Raw genomic sequence first — 23,020 nt, 5'->3', positions numbered from 1 at the left:
CTACAACATACACATTTATTTCTTCAAAAAATGTTAAGTATTTTTAGTTACATTTTTAAATAATATGACGTGATTTATAAAATTTTCTGGTACAATGTCACGTTTTAAACAAATAAGGTCAGTGTTAGTTAACCAACTAAAATAACATAATATTATGAAGTTAATTTAGATAACTAATCGTTTCTTCTATTGTCACAAGCCTAGTTAACAGCCGGGCTAGGATGCGCGCCGTGATATAATGTTATCGATGATTTTAGACGACTTAAGTATGAGTTTATCGTGCTTAGTCGATAAAATATCTCGATAAAAATTTTTCGTAAGTTTAGGTATTAGGATGGCGCTGGATCTGGATGCAGGCCGTTACCAACCGGTCATTATAGTAGAAATTATTGGGGGAGGCCATGTTCAGCAGTGTACGTACGTCCTATGGCTGAAATGATGATGGTGACGATGAAAAGTTTATCTTGGTATGCATCCTAGGCCTCTACTGGTGTCTGACTGTCTCAATAGTCACTATGTAAACCTTCATGTTATTTAAATACACAATTAGTATAATTATGTTTTACGATGATGAACACTCGGGCATGCAACTTAGGATTAGAGGAAGCTATTCTATTGATTAATAAAATACAATTATAAATATTTTATAGACTGTATTTATCACAGTAGATCATAATCTGACTGACCCTGACTGGCAATTTCAGTTGCAAAATGGCTCCTAATTCTACTACATAAGAATCCACAGCGTCAAGCTTGATGTGCTGACGTCCTTGTGTCATCTTTTATGATAGCGAATGGTTCAAGCCTCGTGTTCAACCAATCAGAGAAGTTAACGATCCTTGGACGTGCTGTTATTTTTTATTACTTGAGCAGGGACCTGGGGGATAAGCAAAGGAATCTATATATATAAAAGGAGAAACTGACTGACTGACTGACTGACAGATCGACGCACAGCCTAAACGGCTAATCGTAGGCACTTGAAATTTGAAAGGGACGTAGCTTAGGTATCGTAGAGGTGCACTAAGAAAGGAATTTCCGAAATTCCCACGGGAACGGGCCCCTAAGGGGGTAAAACGGGATCCACGCGTACGAAGTCGCGGGCGGCCGCTAGTACTTCATATAGGGCTAGATTTGTTTTTCAAGCTATATCATCAAAACATCTCCATAGCCGTATGTAGCAGACTAAGTAGTTATATCATTGACGACTAGTAGCGATTGCATTGATCTAGAATTGCATTCTGTTCTGCAAACTTTCTGTGTTCGAAAATATGGTATTTGACGAATATAGAGCTATAATATTACCTACTTCAAAATAAACGCATGTTAACTGCTGCTGGACTTATTAAAAGTGACAGTTTTATCATTATGATTCTAAGCTCGCCATTTGTAGTTTGATCAACAGTTTGAAAATTGTAACATCCCAAGGTTGACCTACCACCTCATAAAGATAGCAGGATGGTACTGGATGCAAGTCGCTACTCGCTACCAACCGGTTAATATTGAAATCATTGGGGGAGGCTTATATTCAGCAGTGAACGTCCTCTGGCTAAAAATGATGATGAACGATGACTGTATTAACTTGTCCCCGGCAAATAATCTTAGAACTAACGAAACCTTTTTCTTTGTTCCAGATTACGTAGCCGGCGGCGAATTGTTCACGCACCTTTACCAGAGGGAACACTTCAACGAGAACGAAGTACGGATATACATAGCCGAGATCATACTAGCTTTGGAACAGCTGCATAAGGTAACAAAATTTTATTTATACTTGTCAAATACTGGGAAAAACTGAATTGATTGGGGTCGCCATTTTTACTCCATGAGGACTAAAGTTCGCGTAAACTTTTAAATTGCTTCGAAAAAATACAAAATAATGACATTATTTTGTAAGTCTAGCGCATAACTGATTAGGAGCGGCACAGGTGGGTGACATTGACATAATATGAAGTGACAGACCATACAAATCTTAAGTCTCGCAAACGTTTGACTGTTTGACATCACTTAAACACCCTCCCGACTCCCGCGCCGCTCCCATTATCCCATACCTCAGGCAACTACAACACGATACAAATTGTCAAGTGGATCAAAAATTCCAAACCCTTTTACCTACTTAGGGCTGTTTTTAATCGCCAGCCGGGCTAAGATGCGCGCCGTGATATAATTTTATCGACGAATATAATTAAATGTATGTGAAAAATCGATAAAATGGCGTGATAACCGATTATAGCGGCCTACAGATCACTCTTATTTATCATTTTCAGTTCAGTTGATTCAGTTAAAAGTTATCCGACGCATGATAAATCTACCCTTACACGTGTCTAGATCCCTCCAGAATCTTATTTATTGTGCCAGGTCCGAAGGTCGTCCTGACCCTTTGAAGTTAGATTAAACTAGCAACTAGAACGAGCTATTAAAATTATTACACACTGTCAGACCTTACAGTTAATACTCAAGACGGCCGTATTCACAAACATTACTATGATGTCTCACAGTGCGCGTGGACGCACAGGGTGACACGAACCAATCACAGAGCTCTAATCAACGCTGTGCGTTCGATTTGCTGCTTCATTTAAGCAAGCATCGTTTGTGAATACGGGCGAGACATCTTATTTCAAAAACAAACATCGTGAAGGTGTTTCAGAAAGTGATAAAAATCTCTTATCGTCTTACGACCGGTGACAATCAGCTGTAAGGTCATCAACATACTGTTGGTTATACACAATAGTCCATGTATAATACATATTATCTCTTACTATGCTTTGTAGAGATCTATAGACTCAATGAAAAAGTTTATAAAACTGTAACGCGTTTGGCTCGGATAAGCGTGCGTTTACCCTAATAAATTGGAGCCTATGTTACCCGGGTCATAATAACGAATCGATTGATATCTTATTCATCAAAATCGGATGAATAGTTTAGGCGCTATGGACGTAACTTCATACGTTGACTGCTTAAATCATAATCGTTCATTTGACTTCGCCGTAGTCGGATAAATAAAAGACTTACTATCTCCTTGACTTTCACAAAATTCAGACGTACGCTAAATTGATTCGGGTCTGCGGGATTATTCCGAAAAACGTTCCGAAGTTTCGAATGTTGCCATCCCTCTCACGCAAAGCGAGATGACAGCATGAGCGACGGTGACAGACAGACTCGAAACTACGTAAACATTTTCAGAGTAGCCGCTAGTCTGGGTCACGCCCCTCCAGACTTTGGTAATATTCCCTACCCAGTTTGAAAGTAAGATAATGGGTGTGTCTGGAGTATATACATTTTGATTATCTACTTACTTTGTTAAACAAGGGACTGAGGAATGTTACATTGTTTTCTCCTCAGCTTATGCTTAGAAATGGCCTTATAAACTGGTGGGGTAATAGGATACAGTTATGTTTACAGCCTGAAAAAAGGAATCTTTTCAGTTGATATTAGTTTTTCAGTTTATTCAGAAGTGATAGTAGCTTGATAATAATGTTTCAGTAAGTTTATCATCGTAATATTACCTTAAAATAGGTAAGAGTACGAATCAGACGAAACGCTGCGATTGCGACGAAGAGCTAATTTCGCAGAGCAACTGTTACACTCATAGTGCCTTTGCACTTTAGCATAATTTATGTTTTTTTTAAGAAGAATATTAGTAATTTGTGCAATACTAATTCCCGTCGCATCGCCCCGCCATCGCTCGGCCGTTGCCAGTTTTGTGCCCGCAGACTTAGGCCTTGTCCAGGAGGGCGAATTTTCGACTTGCGCGTGTCTTGTGGGGTGGACGCAATGTATTGGCTGCTAGTATCTCGCCAACGCGCGTATGATTCTACGCGCGACGAATTCGCCATCCTGGACAAGGCCTAAAGGCCTATTCAGACCTAAGCGGTATTCGCTACCGTCTGCGGCAGAGAAAACCCAGTGGGTATGCGGTAATAATACTGTTCAGACCTAAGCGGTATTCGCTACCGTCTGCGGCAGAGAAAACCCAGTGGGTATGCGGTAATAATACTGTTCAGACCTAAGCGGTATTCGCTACCGTCTGCGGCAGAGAAAACGCTCTAGCCGCGGTACTTGATACTAAATACCTCAGCGAAACCCGCGTGGTATGTACCTCTACCCACAGCGGCAGCGAATATCGCTCAGGTTTGAATAGGCCTTAAGTGTTTTAAAAAAAAAATACGTTTTTATAATTCTTATACCCAAACCATATTACAGCAAGTTACCTTTCTCCCCACAGCTGGGCATCATCTACCGAGACATCAAACTGGAGAACATCCTCCTGGATGCGGAAGGTCACATCGTGTTGACCGACTTCGGTCTCTCCAAGGAGTTCTGCGGCGGCGAGAGCCGGGCATACAGCTTCTGCGGGACCATCGAGTATATGGCACCAGAGGTCGTCAGGAGCGGCAGTCAAGGCCATGATATCGTGAGTACAGTTTATTTTAAACCTACGCACCGTATTCACAAACATTACTATGAGGACTCACAGTGCGCGTGGACGCACAGGGTGACACACGAACCAATCACAGAGCTCTATTCAAAACTGTGTGTTCGATTAACCACAACGAGGAAGCTCTTGGCTTGTATCTCACCTGATGGTAAGTGAGGATCAGGCCGAAGGTAGAAGCGAGCTTCACCCGGAATCCTCAACCACAAAGGAACTGGCTATCTTACCTCTTAACTGCCGGAACACAATAATGCTGAGTAACAGCATCAATGTAAGGACTTTTTAGGGCAGACTTTAGGATATACGGAGTTGTTAGCCAGTGATCAACATACATGGCATTTGCAGTCATAGTCAATTGAAACACCGTGCTGACAACCGCCCGATGCAGTCAGAACTGCTCGAGCGGTTCCGTGTATGTGTGCTATGCAGTGGCGGCTTGAAGCTGTCGATACTAGCTGCTTCAAGTTGTCCGTGTTTATTGAATAGCCTTAGGGCTCTCGCCCACGGCGACTTTTTGTAGCGATGCAGTCGCGCTGCTGTAGCGCGTTGGCATCACTTCTGTAGTGCGTTGCAAATGCGACTAACGCGCGTTAGTAGCGATGCTGTCGCTCGTTTACGAAACGCGCGACAAAAAGTCGCCGTGGGCGAGAGCCCTTAGACAGATTTTCCGTAGGATGTAACAAAAAAAAGCGTTCGTTCTTTGGTGTATGTGTAAAGGAGTACAAAATCTCCGAGATACAAGTAATTCCAGCACTAATAGGTCACAATACTCCACACGGGGGTTCTCTCAAACCATACCTCAGTGATATTCGTAATAACTCAATTGATAGCCAGGCTATGCCGCCTACGCATGCGTCCTTGGCATTGTAATGTTGCAACCAGAGCGACTGTCAGCTGACCTTTTATGTATTTAACGAGATATAGGCAGACGTTACGAGAACTAAATGGAATAGACCAAAGAAGTATACATCAGAGAAGCGATTCTTTCTCTATTTGATACAAAAATTTTTTGGGGACTACTATTTACAAAAATTCATAAAAGTGACCTGCTTTTTTTGCTTTCTATGAATAAAATACCAAGTTCACGAGATTATTTTTTTTTATTTTATTTTATTTTATTTAGGATAACAAACAATTGTACAATTCAGATATGCAGTAAAGTTATACATCGACATTTAGTTATTGTACAACCCGCACCGCTATCCCCATCTTACAAACATGCTTTGCCTCTTTGCACCACTAGCTGATTTATGGAAATGAACAGAACAATCAGTGGAGCCCACGGCCACGGATACCTCTATTCATTAAATTAATTAAATTAAAACTTATGTGCTTAACACTTTTTTTCGAAAACTACTACCATGACTACCATGGTCATACCATACCAAGTAGGTACGATATAACCACCAGCAATAGCTTGTGTTATGGCGACAAGATAACATATGAACTGCTTTAAATACATTATTATGTACTTACTACTACTTAAGGTATATCTTCTGCATTTCCTTCAAAAGATCTCTTAGAACTGACGACCAATAAATCCGAAGGACAGTCATCACCACATTATCCAAAACATTCTCGTTGCAAAATCGCACTTATTACAAATCTACAAGATTCAGCATTAAACTTGATATGCCGCCTGTACCAGTGAAACAATGATCAGTTCCCGTGCGTAGGATGTTGTTGACATTCCAAAGATAACGCGATTCGCGTTGATACGGACATCGTCATGAGAATCGCGACCTTATTATAACAGTTCTGGGTCGAAATTAGCACAGCTGTAAACATGACGGATATACCATAGGTTTGGTTGTAAGGTTTCTAGTAAATGTAAAATTAGATCTGATTTTACGTACTTCCGAAGAGTATTTTAGGTTTTGGACGTTATCTTACCGCACATTGTGCAAAATAGTATACTAGCTGACCCGGCGAACTTCGTACCGCCTATGTTCATCAGAAATGATGTAGGATTCTATGCTGAAAGAATTTTTAAATCGGTCCAGTAGTTTCGGAGCCTATTCGATAAAAACAAACAAATCTTTCATAATATTAGTATAGAAAAACCTTTTTAGAGCCTGTTACGGCGAATTTGGATAAAAAGAGCAAATTTTTATCCGTATTCTCCTATAAATTAAATACATACTCCTAGACACACCACACGTTTTATGGTCATCGCTACTTTACTATCAAGTAATCAACTTAGCATCGGTACTCTGCCATATATGTCAAAATCCTATCGATAGAATCGTCTTACGTCACCAATTAGAATAAGTCCGATGTTATACGTCCTGTCGAGCCAAAACACGCGAGTTCATCAAACTGTGGCCAAAATGTGGACAATCGACAGTCGACACTCGAGTAGAGTCTCAATAGTGAGGTGACTCACGCCGCGTTTGATCTTGGCTTATCAATACGGGTCTGGTTGTGAAAGAGTGAATGTAGATGGAGAAATTGTTGGTTGATCCTGTTGTGGGTTGACTACTGAATATTTTGAACTATAAGAAAAAGAAACTAAAGAAGAGGTAACCAGTAGAATGAAGAAGGTGACTAAGGGAGAAATATGCAAACATTCTGACCTCCCCAACCCGTCTGGCCAGCGTGGGAAATGTGGGTCAAATCCTCCAATTACCTGTAGTAGAGTCTCTAATCTACTCCCTCTATCTCTAATTTAGAGAGATTACTCCTGCAGTAGAGTCAATGAGCTGAATTGAGTTGATGATGATGACACCACTTATAAAAAATTCAAAAACTAACAATTTATTTCGCATGTACCTATACCTAACTGAAATAACCCACCATATTACACAGATAAATGTCCCATGTCTCGACCCATCACTGGCATATTTAATCATCTGGTGAAAAGTCCCCTGTCGCCCTAAAAACTCATGACAATAATAAACTGTTTGATTTATTTTAAACTGCAGAAACTTTATAGCTCCACGAGTTTGAGTCTCCGTTGAGTCATACGCCGTACGGACAGACGCGAAGTCACAGCTAAGCTAGGGACAGTAAATCTATTGAATTGATTCGATTAGAAGGCTTCTCAGAATGATTTTTAACTGCTCAGATGACCTACCTTTTCTATGGGAAGGGACCACTATTATTAGAAATTAGAATATGTGTGTGCTTGAGACTTATTTACATAAAAGCCTAGGTTCCTTCAAACAGACAACTTGTCGATCGAAATAATATTAGATTTCCTGTAGTAAAACAGAAGATATTCTTCTTGATTACCTTATTTTATTTTTCTTTATTAAGTAAACTCTTTATAATACCTTATGGGTTCTCTATTTTGCGGAGCTGATTTTTTCCTTCATCATCATCAGCAAAGCAATTAATCCTAGGGCAGTCCATTGCTGTTGCTGGATGAAAACCTACCGAAGAAACACTACAGAGCACGATCACCCACTTCATTCATCCACACTTCCTTTCTTCTTAAGGTCCATCGATCAGGAAACGTAGCATTTGGCATTGACTTTCTGCTCCTTCTGCACTGTGACGCAGGGCTTCATGGGCGGACGTTTGGCAAGAATTCTATTTTCAATTAAGGTTACGTTTAACTACAGTCTCCCACGGCCGGCCTCCCAAAATGGCGGAATTAAATCCAAAGTAACTTCAATATTGTGCTTAAACTTCCATGATAAACAAACTCTAACGACACTGTCAGTTCATCGTTGCCCCAAATTGTAGAATTAATCGCCTCTATGGACTATTGACCCCAAATAATAGACTAAAGTCCGATTTTTAATTCGACGGAATTCTGACAGCTGTCATTTTTTGACAATTCAGATGTAATAAGCCTTTTTTGCTTTGAATTATTAATAAATAATATGAAATGAAATTTCATCAACTACAACTTACAAGAATGAACTATTGTTTGTTTCGTGAATTCAATGTACACTAATTATTATGTACATTTTAGAGATTAAATAGAAAAAAACGTGTTTTTAACACAGTAAAACAACATATTAACATTAACGAAAATATGTATTAATCATCAATCATCATTATCTTCATCATAATCAACTTGGATTATAAAATTGGCATCTTGTTAAATTGATTATTTTATGAAGCTAAGATTTTATTAACAAATGGATTTTCATAAAAAAGGTTTGTAACCCATGGATTATTGGCCAGGGAGACCACTAATAGAACAATAATATCCCAATTTTTTTTGTAACTTCTAAAATATGATAATAAAAATTCAAATAACCATTTTGAAATGATCAGTACATTTTTAAGCCTTAGTTTTTTAAGTGAAACCTTAAATTCAAGAAAGGATTATTTTTTAATTTGTGAAAATGCTCTCCATCCTTAGTGGGAATGTTTCAATGTTGGCAACACTTCTGAAATGTCAAAATTCCGTCGAATTAAAAATCAGAGTTTAGGTATTTAATTTCGTGATAGACAACGGTTTATAACGACCAAAGTCATCCAAATAAATATGTGATAAAATTGTAAGTGGGTAATGAATCACTTGAGTATTTATTACTTGGTTTGGAAGTGGAGCGTGGGGTGCATACAGAATTAAATAATGTCTACCTAGTATGTTACTGATAAAAATCAATGCCATGAAACTTGTAAATGCCTACCTACCTCTAAATAAAACTGCTAGCTACTACTAACTCTACATAAGTAATTACATCAACTTTATTGACGGAAAAGAAAGATCCATATCAGAGGGCACTTCGAGCTTAACACAAAAGTCGTCAAGCCGTGACCCCAGCTGTTTCTACACGATAGATAAATAAATTACAATTTCAAATCGGAATATAAAATATCACGATACCGTTAAAAATATATCACGAAATATTGACTATGGAGTGAACGTGACACTGGTTCACGTGACGATCCCAAAATAGATGTGTGGAGATAAGCGAAAATACTTACCCAGACGCGACGGTTGTGAGTTGTGACTGAATATTTAGAATAATTTGTTCTAACAAAACAATAACATAAAACTTAGATCACTATGGTCCAGAAATCGGGCTTTAAGAATTATTTTGGCTTGAGCGTGTTCATCTTCTGATCAAGTTATGAACGTTCATTTTTTTTTATTTACGAGGATGATGATGATGGAAAGTGATGATCAGGCCAAAGGTGGAAGCGAGCTTCACCCGGAATCCTCAACCACAGAGGAACTGGCTATCTTACCTCTAACTGCCGGAACACAATTCTTGATTCATCCTTGAGTAGAAATGAGCACGCTCAAGCTGGAACTCTCAATTCAGAAACTTGGCCTAAAAGCCTTAAAGGTTTTAAACCTTTTTTTTGTCACCGCTTTGCAATGCAGGGAAGTCGAACCTTAATTTCGAACTCCTCCTATGTTCTTCTGATTAATTTCGTTGCGGGTCAAATGACAGGTTAACTTTCCCCCGGGACAAACTTGACCTTCATTGGTTGGGTTTTTGTGGCGGTCAAGCTGTAGATCCTGGCTACACAGGAGTTGCAGTGGTGGGAACGAGAGGTGGGAATAGTCCCGTTAAAACTGGGCCTATGATCTTCTATAAATGAGAATGATTAATTGAAGTCATATTCAAAGGACAATGGGCAAAATGGTACCCGGCTCCAATAGATATGTGTCTAGTATCGTTTGAAAGGTCTTACCAAGATGAACAACTTTTACTATGACCACCAGCCTCAGATCTGGTTGTGTACGAAGATATACATACTTTTTTGCAGAATGGTACCCGGCTCCAATAGTTATGTTTGTAGTGTCATTTGAAAGGTCTTACCAAGACGAACAACATTTACTATGGCCACCAGCCTCAGATCTGGTTGCGTTCGAAGATAAAGATACTTTTTGTGTAACCTAAGTATCATACAGTATGAAAGACAGACGCGCTCGGGGCAGGGCACCGACGAGATGGTCGGACGCGGTGAGGAAGACGGTGGGCGGGAGTTTGCATCGTGCGGTCCACACAGCTTATGACCGCAGTCTGTGGAGGAACACTATCTGTGGTCGCGATCCTCATCAGTGAGGGACCGAGGAAGAAGAAGAAGTATCATACGTGTCCATCGTATGGTACTTAGGTTATGCGAGGCAGGAAGGGTTTACTGCTCCAGCATCCTTCCTTAACTCTATAGTTATTGATGGGGATAATTGTGAAATAAATATTTTTATATAAAGAAGTACTACCCCCTTATTAATAAAAAGTTACACCTAGGAAGAACCTTGGATTAAAATGACATTTCCATATCAAATGACAATTTAAGCTAGAGTTCAACTAGGGTATAACTTTTATTAATAATTAGGGTTAAAGTTTTATTACTTCTTAAGGGTTTTATTATGGGTTGCTAAAGTGAATAAACCCACAAGACCCAATAAGTCCACCCACAAGATGGACCGACGACCTCATAAAGGTAGCGGGAAGGCGCTGGATGCAGGCCGCCACCAACCGGTCATTGTGGAAATCATTGGGGGAGGCCTATGTTCAACTGGACGTCCTATGGCTAAAATGGTCATGATGATTATGATGAAAGCGAATAAAGGGCTAATAGCTTGGGTAGTTCATCGTAGGTATAATCCTTTCCTTTTCAATGCTTCTTTTAGTTATATTAATAGATTGTAGTCATAATACATACTCGTATACATGGATGATTGTGTTATACTTTCATTATAATACTTAGTGGAATTACTGCTTTCAAAACGTGAATTAGAACTGGCCCCATAGCAGACATTTTCCTACATCTAAAGGCCTTTTAAAATATATATTGGTTATGGCTATTGGAGCGGGTACCACTTTCCATACATTTGTGCCCATCATCCTTAAGGGACTATGTTGGAGGTTGCATTAAATGCTACATCAAAAGCTGGTGAACTTATTTATTATATCTTAGCTCCAACCGACTTCCAAATCAGTTTTTGTGGTATGTCTTGCTGTGATAGCACTTTATTTGAATCGTAAGCAGTAAATAATTATTTAGATTCATTGAATAAACATTTGCATCAGCGAATTCTCAAGAACGCCATCTTAAAGAAAAAGAAATAACTCAGGTGCTTCATTGTAAGTTGGTTTAACGATATTTGCAATTGAGAAAACATTGTCTCGTGCATAAAATAGCATAATAATGTGCAGATGTCTGTGTATTCAGTAGTTTAACACGTTCAAATAGTAAAACACGTTTTTACTAAAGAATTACTACAGAAACAGTCACTGGGACATCTTCCATTTATATTAAAAATGGATCATCCTAATCGGCATTCTCTTAGATCAATTATCGAATTAGTTTCAGAAGTTTTCCATACATAAACCTATTTAAAATAATTAAAAACAAATAAACCAACATTAATAACTGGCCAATGTAAAATAATCATCAGTAATTATAACACAAGTAATGCCTTTCTGAGCATGCGATTGTTCTAAAGGTAGTTTTTGCGTTCAAGGATTCTGCTAGTACAGTCTATGTAGAGTACACACTGCAGAAATGCTTAGTAGCTCTTGTAGAGATAGACAATGGTACATCAATATACTGTATAAACGCTTTAAAAAAGCTTATTAGCACAACCAACGCAAGTAAATATAAGCAGTGGTGCTATAATCGCTGTGTTGATTCTGCAGACGACAGCATATCAAGCCGAACAGTGTGGTACCTTAAGAACTTAAAATGTGAGCTATTCTACAACAAATATATGTGGTCTGATATGCTGTTGACTGTACTTCTTATCTACTTATTAATTGAAATAAACTAAGTATATTAGCCAAAGCTGTGTGTACCTGTTATTGGCATGCATACACACTAAACTTCTATATGTAAGATTTTCATGTAATTACTTTGTATGTAATGTTGTTGGTATACCGTAATAAATAAAATAAAAATAAAATATTAGAAGACCTTACGACTTTTAGTAAAACACTGTGGGTAATGTGTGCCATTTTGCAGCAAAAATGTTTTAGTCTTATGTACTTTTGACTGAGCATCAAGGTAAAATTTTATGGTTCATGTGGTGGTTTGTTCAATACAGTAGAAAATACTTGTAAGGCTGTACAATGGTAATTATGGGGTTCTTTTGTACTTATAATAGGTGCTCTTAAGCAACAAAATGTATTAGTCTCATAATCATATGCTTTTGACTGTACAAGGTAAACTTTATGATCCATGGTGGTGGCTTGTCTACCTTCTTCAGGTCATCATAAAACCATAATGCAGTAAAAACATAACCCTCCTTCTGGCGCAATCGGGTAAATAGTAAAGTAATACTTGGATAGTTGAATCCCTATCACACGCTGACTGGGTGCCATTTTAGTTCAGAAAATACTTAATTCGTGCACACTGTATCTGTATTTGTAAACTATGTATTTTAAATTGAACTAAATGAATTATATTTTTCTTTCTAATACTTGTAAGGCAATGCAATGGTAACTATGAATAAAATATAGCTAGGAAGCAAAAAATACTACTGGTGCATACATCATTGTCTTTATTGTGACTCCAGTGTACCTAGACTTGTGATTATAGGCAATCAAGCAAGACACGTGCACCATGCAACCGTGACCGAGATTCACATGAATCTAGCCGCTGCTGTGTTGTAATAGCGACTACATTGGCGTGTCGTCTCCGATGCACTTTCTACTGTCAGTTTCGTTCGAACAGCTGACTTGGTAATATTGTAAGGAATGTTGAGAGTATTGTACGGGGTATTTGTGTGAAAAGTGTGGGTTTTTCTTACATAGTCGATGTTTAATATTCTTACAAGTTTTTGTCTTTAAGAATGGCTGACTAAATGATCACATTTTTACACGAACTCCACCACTGTGCCTCTATGTCAACACAGTAAAGTTTCCCCTTTACGCTTCCGTGCAAACTAAAATCAGCTGATATATAATGCGACGTTGCCACTCTTGTCTGCGACGAATTTTCAAACGGCAATACAAAATGGCTTCTGCGGCGATCTTGGGCCGAAATTTCACTGTCACATTGGACGTACGCCAACACGTATTTCGCTGGGTATCTAACAAAACAATTGTGCCCAACACTGTGTTAATAACTTGACTTTTACGTTCTTAATTTACGTATTTCAAACTCGTTGACTGGCTGAACCACCTGAATTAGTCTCCTCTCGCTCTCGCTTGTTTGTACCTCGTATACTCTGTCTCGTTCTCTCTCAGACCGTGACCTAGATGCTAGAGTTGCTCGCTGTGCTAATTCGGTACTATCACCGAGTGTAAGTACATAGTGTCGGGTTAATTATAAATTATTCAATATCTTTGTTTGTTTTTCATCTTACATTACATTTTCTTTTAAATTGCCGGGTGCCTTTTTGTCAGAGGGGCACAAGCAGCTATCTGTCCATTTGTGTGTCTCTTTCATTATGTACCTATGTCTTTCCTGCTTGTATGTCTTTCTTTCAAATAAAAACTATTCTATTATACTCTACCACCCGTATTCACAAACGATGCTTGCTTAAGTGAAGCAGCAAATCGAACACACAGCGTTGAATAGAGCTCTGTGATTGGTTCGTGTGTCACCCTGTGCGTTCACGCGCCTTTGACCTCATAGTAATGTTTGTGAATACGGGCTTACGACTCTACGTAAATTTAATGAAGAATCAACCTTGTTATAATCTTCTCAATTGGTAATTAAATACTATCATTAAAATCAAAATGCTTCCATGACCGATTTAAGGTAATCACTAATTTATTATGCGTTTGATTTCTCAATTTAACTGCTGACCTCTTTTAGTATTATGCTTTTTCTTTGCTCTACTTTCTGTGTATAATTAATTCATAATTCAATTAATAACAGTAACGTAACTGTTGTAGGATTTTTATCTTATTTTAATCCCAATAAGAAATTCATTTCAGCAGTTAGTACTTGACACCCACCCGCATTTAATTCAGGTCATTCGTAATCACGCAAATGTACTGAAATAACGGAAATTCAATAATAAAAGATAGTTGGTATAAACCCCGATCAAATTAATTTAAAAGAAATTAACCTTACTTGCATTCTTACTTGATAGAAAGTGACGATTAAGCTGTGAAAGTCGAAGCGAGCTTCTCTAGGATTGGAATCACAGAGAATTTTATAATTAATTCATGGATGAATCCATTCTTATTTTACCCAATGATTAACTTTATTTATTTCCTTTCATGCATCATACTTATCTACTGTATAACTTTTTCTCAAAAATCAAGTCATCTGGTTCTGCATAACAGACTGTAGTTACTTTCTATTTGAACCCTTTTTAATACAGATTCCGCTAGCTCTGTCTAGAAGTTAGGATTAATAATTTATTGTGTTGTGTCTTAGATCTAGTAAAACTTTTATTCTATTTGTCTAGAGAACAATAGTGTCTGGATTCTGGACAAACCTCAAGAGGATTTAAGACACAACTTTAATTAAAGATATAGCGGTTAAATATATGTAATAATTAATTAAATAAAATAAAAATAGCTCTCACCTTATTTATCTTATAAGACACTGATCTTTATAGCTTTCTTTAGCTCACCTAGGTACAGTTAAATATAACCTAACAATCAGTCATATCATCAGCATCGCACATGACCTTGCCTCCAATGCCGGCCGTGCGGTGATAATTTGCTAATCATACTGATAAGCTATCAGAGGTCACGTATTTAGTAAACACGGTGTGAGGAAGCGCGGATCCTTATCAACTTTCGTGACATTTTACTGTTTGGTTTATCTTTTAAAATCACGTAAGATGATACAGAGGACTAGTGTGAATTTACATTAAACGTTGTCACTAGTGAGCGCCTTTAAAAAATCTATGAAGATTTTAGTTCTTGAAAGTATCCGTTAGAGTCGCTGTACAATCCGTCATACATTTGTCACATTTTTACGCAGTCACTAGTGAAGACGTTTGATATAAAAAACTCACACTAAGCCCACTGAAGTCTGTTTTACTGGTGAGGTGTTATAAGATCTTTTGATTATAGGATTAGGACTATTTATTTTACACAACTCGACTCAAAAAGATTTGGAGTATAATGATTATTTACATGTTTGGTATCTTATAAGCTGCGTAGTTGAACTTCGTACGAATGAAAATAATGTAGGAAAACAACGCAACTGCGCACTGGAATTTTATGTACTGGGCGTACACATGCTTGTATTTTCAATAGAAAAGTTTTTTCGGCCATGGTTGAGTATTCGAATCGCAGCCTATGCTGGCGTTGTATTAGTTGGCAACTCATCAGAGACTAGAGGTAGAGATTTATATTGTAAAATCACACAAAATTCCTGCAACACGAGATATAGTATACAGTTACAGTTTAGCTTCTTTTCTGTACAATAGTCCAGTCCAGGTAGCCATCATTATGTATGAAGACGTCAACAAAGTAACCCCACACAAACAGTGTGACTAACTGACTACAAGATACAATTTTAAATTTCCGACGGATTGCCAACGATAAATTATTATAAAGGCGGTATTGCACAAGCTGCATTGTGCAGGGCCAGTGACTCATTATGGGAAGCGAGGCAAGATGTATACTTAGACAAAAATAGTAACACTGATAGAACACCATACTACAACTAAACCGATGTAACTAAAACTAATACGAATAACTAAAACCATTCGATAACTAAATCGATTTAGAATTTTGAACAGTAGTATAATTTCTTTCCCCACTTTGTAAAAATTTATTTTCGTAGACCAAAAGTCATCGTTCAAAGCTAGAGGTGGTTAGAGTTAGAGTACGATATGAATACGCAATTGAAAACAATGTTCAATAAAATTTTGGCGGTTTCTCTTTCTCTTCTTTGATAAAACGTTCAAGAACAAGTAAGTTATGAATCGACTAGCCCAAATGGTCCTCCGAATTCATATTTCGACTCTAGGTCTCCCACTCATTCTACATTTCTTTTCTTGCTACAAGAATAAAATGATTAAACCTAAAATAATTTTGTGCAGGCACTTCATTTCATTCAGATTTTATTTATAATAAGGTACCAATAGCATCGTCATATTCGAAGAAATTCAAAGGAAGTCAGTCGTTCATTCATACCCATATTATGACAACGCATTTTTGGATAAAACTTATTTTTGTGTTGATATCCACTGCCACATTTACTCGTAGTACTAAAATGTTGAGTTGTTGTCCCTTAAAATTGTCTCTTGAGAAACAAATACTTAAGTGTTCATAACAATTTTTTGTACACCAATAAGGTGGATGGTCTGACGAACGCCTAAGGAATGCTTATAAACAAGCTAGGTATGTATGGAGCCGACGACCGATGTTTCGTCACTCAAGAAGACTCGCCTAATTGTATTGAAATAAGTCTCAATTTACAATGACATCGAAATCAATATGCAACAGAACTAAACTAAAAACAACAGAAACCGAATAACGACTTAAAGTGACAGTGATTACAGTTGATAATGAATTAAAAAATCACTAATTAGTTGATCATAGTGTATTAGATTGTATTAGTTTCATAATAATTAGTACGATGAACTGTGCTTAAAAATTATCAAGTACTTAACCTCAATTCACTTCTCCTAAGAAAAGTCAAATAAAGTTTCATAATTTTTCACAAATTCATAAGGTCCTTTTAAAATTACTAACAACATCATTCCCAAAATCAGTAGGACTCAAACAATATTTGAGTACATTCCCAAGTTAGCAACATATTATCTAAACATGGTGTTAGGTAAATGGGTAAATAAATAAATTTTGTAAAATCCGAATTATATGAAAATTAAAATAATTAAAATGAAGATATCAATTTTCTGACTTCACCATGCCATTTATATGACTATGTTAACATGGGCTAGTGTCAGCTCATATACCCATTTACCTAACACCCTGTATATATAAAAATGAAACCCGTTTTCCGTTGTCACGACATAACATGAAAACGGCTTGACCGATTTGGCTGATTTTTTTTTGTAGTTTTCTAATACTCTGTACAAGGTTTTTACGGAAAAAAATATAAAGAAAATCTCTACGCTAAGGCGGTACGAAGTTCGCCGGGTCAGCTATTTGAAATTAAATCCTGTAGTCCTATGTAGGTACAACAAAGACAATGAGGGCTCATAAAATTTAACACTGCTGTGACATCATATAGGTATTTCGAATAAGTTTTATTTTCACCAAAAATGTAGTCTCATGTTTAGGAAACTGTATATTACCTACATGAAGTCTTATCACGTCATTATCTCCTACAATACCTCCTTGATCAAAGGTCTTGTCCTACCCTCATTGCCTTAGATTCCATATCATTACCACGCAGTATCACAAGCTGTACCCTCCTTTCGTATTATTGGAGTATAATTTTATCTCGGTGTATTTATAGAAATGGATCAAGCTGTGCACTCGCGTCCAGAAATATACCTTTATCAGGAATATTGTTTGTGCCAGTATCATTATGGGGAATTTCTGTTGATATTTATTGGAATTATGTCCTATAAATATAACGGTAATGGTGACATGGTAGTTGATATGAGCTGCTATTTCGGTCTTAGTTTTTGTCAACATTGCACATTTGACACTGATTTGTTGATTCGCTTCTGTTAAAAAATCCGTGAATTTATTTTCTCATCTACAAAGCAAAGCGTCTACCAGACAACCAGTGGTATACATACATACATTTTGTAAATATGGAAAACACCCAATACGCCTATAGGTATTTGCTTATGCACACAAATGTTTGTATTGTGCGGCCATCGAACCACAACTTCTGGCGCAGTAGCCGAGTTTTGTTTTCCACTACTGTGACGATCGTCTTTCGTTATCTCGCTCTACATCAACAAATATCTATGGTACGCCATAGTGAATCATGTATATGAGAAAGACTATAAAAGCCAACACACGTACGCTCAAGCGTATGTATACGTTTCACCTTCGTTCGCCTCGCCGCTATGAAATAAAGCGGGACGGCATTACTAGCTCGTACAGCGTGAAAGAGACGGACGCACATGTTCTAATGGTTTTGTATGGCGTTGAAAAAATGCGATAAGTACTGGAAGTTATTCACTTTTCAAAGCAACATAGTTCACACAGTATAATGGAACAATATTATGCGCGTGACCTCCATGCTAAGATCACAAATCTTGGAGTTTTTGTTAATCACTTTATAATGTCATCTGTGTGGTGAAAGTGTGGCATTTTTAGATACATATCAAAATTAATAATCCGTATACATGTCTACATTGTAGTTATGAGGATCCTATTGTAATATTGATAGAAATCACTTCCTCGGTCTAATGGTTAGAAAGTTGGACCCTCTCGATCCGGAAGACCTAGGATTTATTTCCACATAAGACATTAGACTCCGTGTAATTATAATTTTCAGTTTAGTTATGACATTGCTTGAAAGTTACTCAATGGCCCGAAAATTTCATGTCAAGGTCCGATAGAGCCTTGTCAAACATCTATGGGGGCTCAAAAAATCTGATATCGGAGAAACATTCACTATAGAAGACGGAAATAAAGAAATTAATGATGAATTGGTGCTCATATAAGAAACGAAAGAATCTCTACCACTGATAGATAGTTAAAGTGAAATATCCACAAAATTAAGCATTAAAACTAGTCAATCAATAAAACGAAAAATCTCACTGACCTTTCAACATGCCCGAGGTCGTTTCCAACCGTATGTAATGCAGTGTTGTAACACTTTAATTGATTGAAACCAATAAAGGTGGAAGTGACCGATTGGCACTTTCAAATTCTCAAGCTACTACAAACGAAAGTGTCGAATGAAGCTCAAGGCGTATCAAATGAATTGCTTATTGTGTTCTTGACGCCATTTTGATTTTTATCTTGATTGGACATCTCACAGTGATCTCACCGTCCAAATGTAATTAATTTCAGATATTTGACTATTAAAATGCTGTGGAAAGGTCAAACTTTTGTGAGCAAACCTATTAAATATTAAAATTTTTGGCTATTCCTGAACTTCATCGAATTTGTTTCATGAAGACAGTTTTAAAATATCAGAAACTGAAATGATTTCAGAAACTTCTTGATAAGGGAAGAAGAAGATCAAAACATAGATTTTTTTGTTGAGCAGATGTTCTAATTCATCAATGGAGTGTCCTAGTACAACTGACACTAGTATCGATCTAGTGATCGCCACTGCATGACACCTCCGAGTCACGTCAAGCATCAAATATCGTAGTTAACTTTCGTTATTTTTGGTGCATCGTAAAATAAGAGTCCTAGTATCACTGACTGATATAATATTGTGATCGCCACTGTTACGTTACGCCTCCGAGTCACGTCATGCATCGAATATCGTAGGTAACTTTCGTTATTTTTGGTGCATCGTAAAATAAATAGCCCATTAAACGCTCTACTTCTCATTGACATTGACAAGTGCATGTCTAGAGCTAGTGCAAAACAATTATCACTACAACACGGCCGGTGCGTCCTTTTTGCCTAACTTCGACTAATCAACCCAAATCGCGGTTTCGTTCAAAAAATGAGTAAGAGCCGACACGAAGGCTCTTGTAGAGGTGTATCGATAACATCGATAATTTAATTATGTCGACCGATTACAGTTATAAATGAGAAAATGGATCAACGTGCTTTCGCTTGAGTGCAGGAAAAGGTAGAGATTTCTTCTCTACAACAAATCTTCGAACTATTCATAGCTTTTATTTCCGCGTCTAAATGTATCTAGTCTGTGTAACAATATTATTTACCTTGAACTATTTATATTGTGATAAATTAGAAACATTTTTAATGCTAAGAGAAAAAAAAATACTTCATAGGTATTCGTAATGATAAAATTTCCTGTAAATAAAGCTAACTTACTCCAGAAACAAATCACACTATCGATGATTTTTTGTTTATTTTTAGCTATGTGAAAATTGTATCTCAAAACATCAAAATAACAAACAATACATTCTATCGATGCTTTTTTCCAAACGAACATCCCTACTCGTATCGCCGTGACCCACATAGCGGCCGGCCATTTTGTATGTGCGCATTGCGCCCGCGCTGCTTTCTGGTGGGACATTTCACATGATACTGGCCTTATCTGTGCTGCTCTCAGATCATAGAAGGGAATAGATGTGAAACGGGGGCGTGGCGCGTGTCTCCGCGATATGCCCAGAAACGAACATCGCCCGCGACGCCAGGTTAGTCGCGATTCAGTCGTACTGAGGAAATGTTCTCCGATATTGTTGGATAATGCGTCGTAACGTGCAATAACATAAGTGAAACGAAGAACTACAGGAACAATGAAGTCATTTACCACATGTAAGTATTGCAAATCCATTGGTATTTTGCTTATAAATAAAAAAAACTAAACATTTTTACGAACGAATTCAGTGCCGTGACATTTACTGCGATATCGAAATTAGTGGTGATAAAAATTCAAACACGTTGTACATTGACGATTTAGTTAGCAACCACTTTATGTCATGCGTAACTACTGCGCAATGTATTTTATTTCTTCCGATATCCACTGACGCGTGAAAATACACAGTACGGCCGCATGTGCCGGTCGTACCATAGTGCAGGGCTCGTGTTCTAATACGGTTTCCTATTATCGATAAATAGAAGTAAATTATTATTTTCTATTTTCTAATTTTGAATGAAAAAATCATGAGTTGCTTGCGATTTTTAAGTTTTTACAAAAACAATAACAATAGTAGAAGGGATTAGTAACTGTCAACAATGTAACTACTATAAGAGCTAGTTGAAAGCCTAATATAGGCATTATTTTTGATAAACATAGGCGGTACGAATTTCGCCATAATTAAAAAGTTAATGCGCGATAGTAGTTAATAATAATTACAGTGATCCTGTTATTATTATTAAAGTAAATAATAGTTATATTACCAATATTGTAAATACTGGTAAAAATCGCAAGTACCTAAAAGTCATGGGTTAAGCCCATGACTTTTCATACAAACTTTGTCAGTCTATAACTTCTATACTCCATCGATAACGACATTGAGCTTTGGTTGGGGTAAATTAATATAAGGTAACTTCATTTAGTCCCAATAATTGATTCTGAGCTTTTCGTCCATACAAAATGGAACTGACTCCTTTATGAAAAAATCGTTAAAGAACATAATAATAACGTATAATAATAAAAAGGTTTTCATACAAGCATTTTTTAAACCAATTTCGAGCCTTGCCCCCAGGATTTAAAGTATCGATATCTTATCGACTCCATTTTATCTTTCTTCTCTCTAATTGCTTTTTTCAAAGTGTGCGTCACGTCACGCGGCCATTGATTGGCCATAAGGCACGCCTTCTGGCCAATCACAGCACTTTTAAGCCGGTTGCACATGTTGTCGTAGACTCTCAGTCGCTTTGTTTTTACACGGTTGAATGTGTGTGTGGGAGCTGTGGTGGGGGAAATGTGGGGACACTGGTTCTCGTTGTAGTTACGCGCGACTTCATATCTATTCTCTTTCTATGATCTGAGGTGCTGCTTTACTTTTTTTGGGTGCATTCCAAATTTGAATTGTAGTTTTTGAACATTCATGTAATTTTTTTTAAATCAGGGATTGTTTTAACAACTTTAAAGGAATAATTTTATTGTGGAGGTTGAGTAACGTTACAGTTCTTATGATATAATAACACGAATAAAACCGTAATAGCTAGGTGTCATAAAGGCTTCTAATAACCACTCATTACACTACAGCGGTGATTTCATCTGCCACTCATAACAGTACACTAATGACACATTGGTTAATCTTAACCCAACGCAACAATGTCAGTACTTCAGAAAACACTTCTAAAGCTGTAATAAAGAATCAAATTCAGACATAATACCCCGAAGAGTGCATTAAAACACAAATACGGCGCATAAAGCGAATATTATGAGCAATTTGGCGTCTCTACCACGTATTAAAGAGACGTAAGAACATAACGTTCTGACTGACATTTCGTCTCGGTGTTTTGGGAAGTGAAAGTGACACGAAATTCAGTTTTGAAATCATTAAAAAGCTAGACTATTGAATAAAGCAAGCACTATTCTTTTGAGGCTAGCTTAGATGATGTTAAACTCCATTGATATGGTTTTTATTGACGGTCAAGCAGTAGATCCTGGCTACATAGGAGTTGCAGAGGTGCGAATAGTCCCGTAGCTTCAGTCGTGCGATTGCATTGGGAACACTGGTTTGGCCAACTGTAAGTCTGTAACAGAGATATGGCTTGTTTCATCTGTGTTCAGGGCATGACTGAAGGTAAAAAAAATAGGAATCGACTGATTATCCTCTTCGTGATTCGTGAAACGTCAAACCATGACTGCTAATCTATAAGAACAATGGGCGCTTAACCACTGTATGAATATAGCAACACTGCTAATATTATGCCATAAATTTAAATCTCTGAAGAGAAATTCGTCCTAGTTTTTCTTGGTAAACTTTTATGGAAATCAGCAAAGATGAGCGAAGTTCTACGAATATATCCTTGACGTTTACATAGTTATCTAGCCGATGTTCAACGTGCTTAAGCACGATTGTTATCCAACATGTATTTCTCTCATTCATAATAATCAATCAAACATAATAATTATGCCAGTTTGTACGGTAATGATCGTAAACATCGGCACTTTATGTAATTGTTGAAGCTTGTCTGTACACAATATTAGATTTACTGCCTCGAGATTTCCGTTACCATTCGCGATCCGAGAAGTGAAAGCCGACGAAATAATGCG

General features: G+C 37.3%; 1 protein-coding gene across 1 annotated transcript in view; it reads left to right on the top strand.

The window, feature by feature from the left end:
- The window catches only part of LOC135084519 (ribosomal protein S6 kinase alpha-5-like), a 111,123-nt gene that overhangs the window by 47,459 nt on the left and 40,644 nt on the right, over positions 1-23,020 (top strand). The window contains exons 5-6 of the mRNA XM_063979291.1: positions 1,632-1,747; positions 4,220-4,408. Coding sequence (XP_063835361.1) covers positions 1,632-1,747; positions 4,220-4,408 — 305 coding nt within the window. The remainder of the gene's footprint in view (positions 1-1,631; positions 1,748-4,219; positions 4,409-23,020) is intronic.

Source organism: Ostrinia nubilalis, chromosome 26, assembly GCF_963855985.1.
Source record: "Ostrinia nubilalis chromosome 26, ilOstNubi1.1, whole genome shotgun sequence".
NCBI classification, from domain to species: Eukaryota; Metazoa; Arthropoda; class Insecta; order Lepidoptera; family Crambidae; genus Ostrinia; species Ostrinia nubilalis.
The sequence above is the reverse complement of the archived record's forward strand: the minus strand, read 5'-3'. Positions and strand labels throughout refer to the sequence as shown.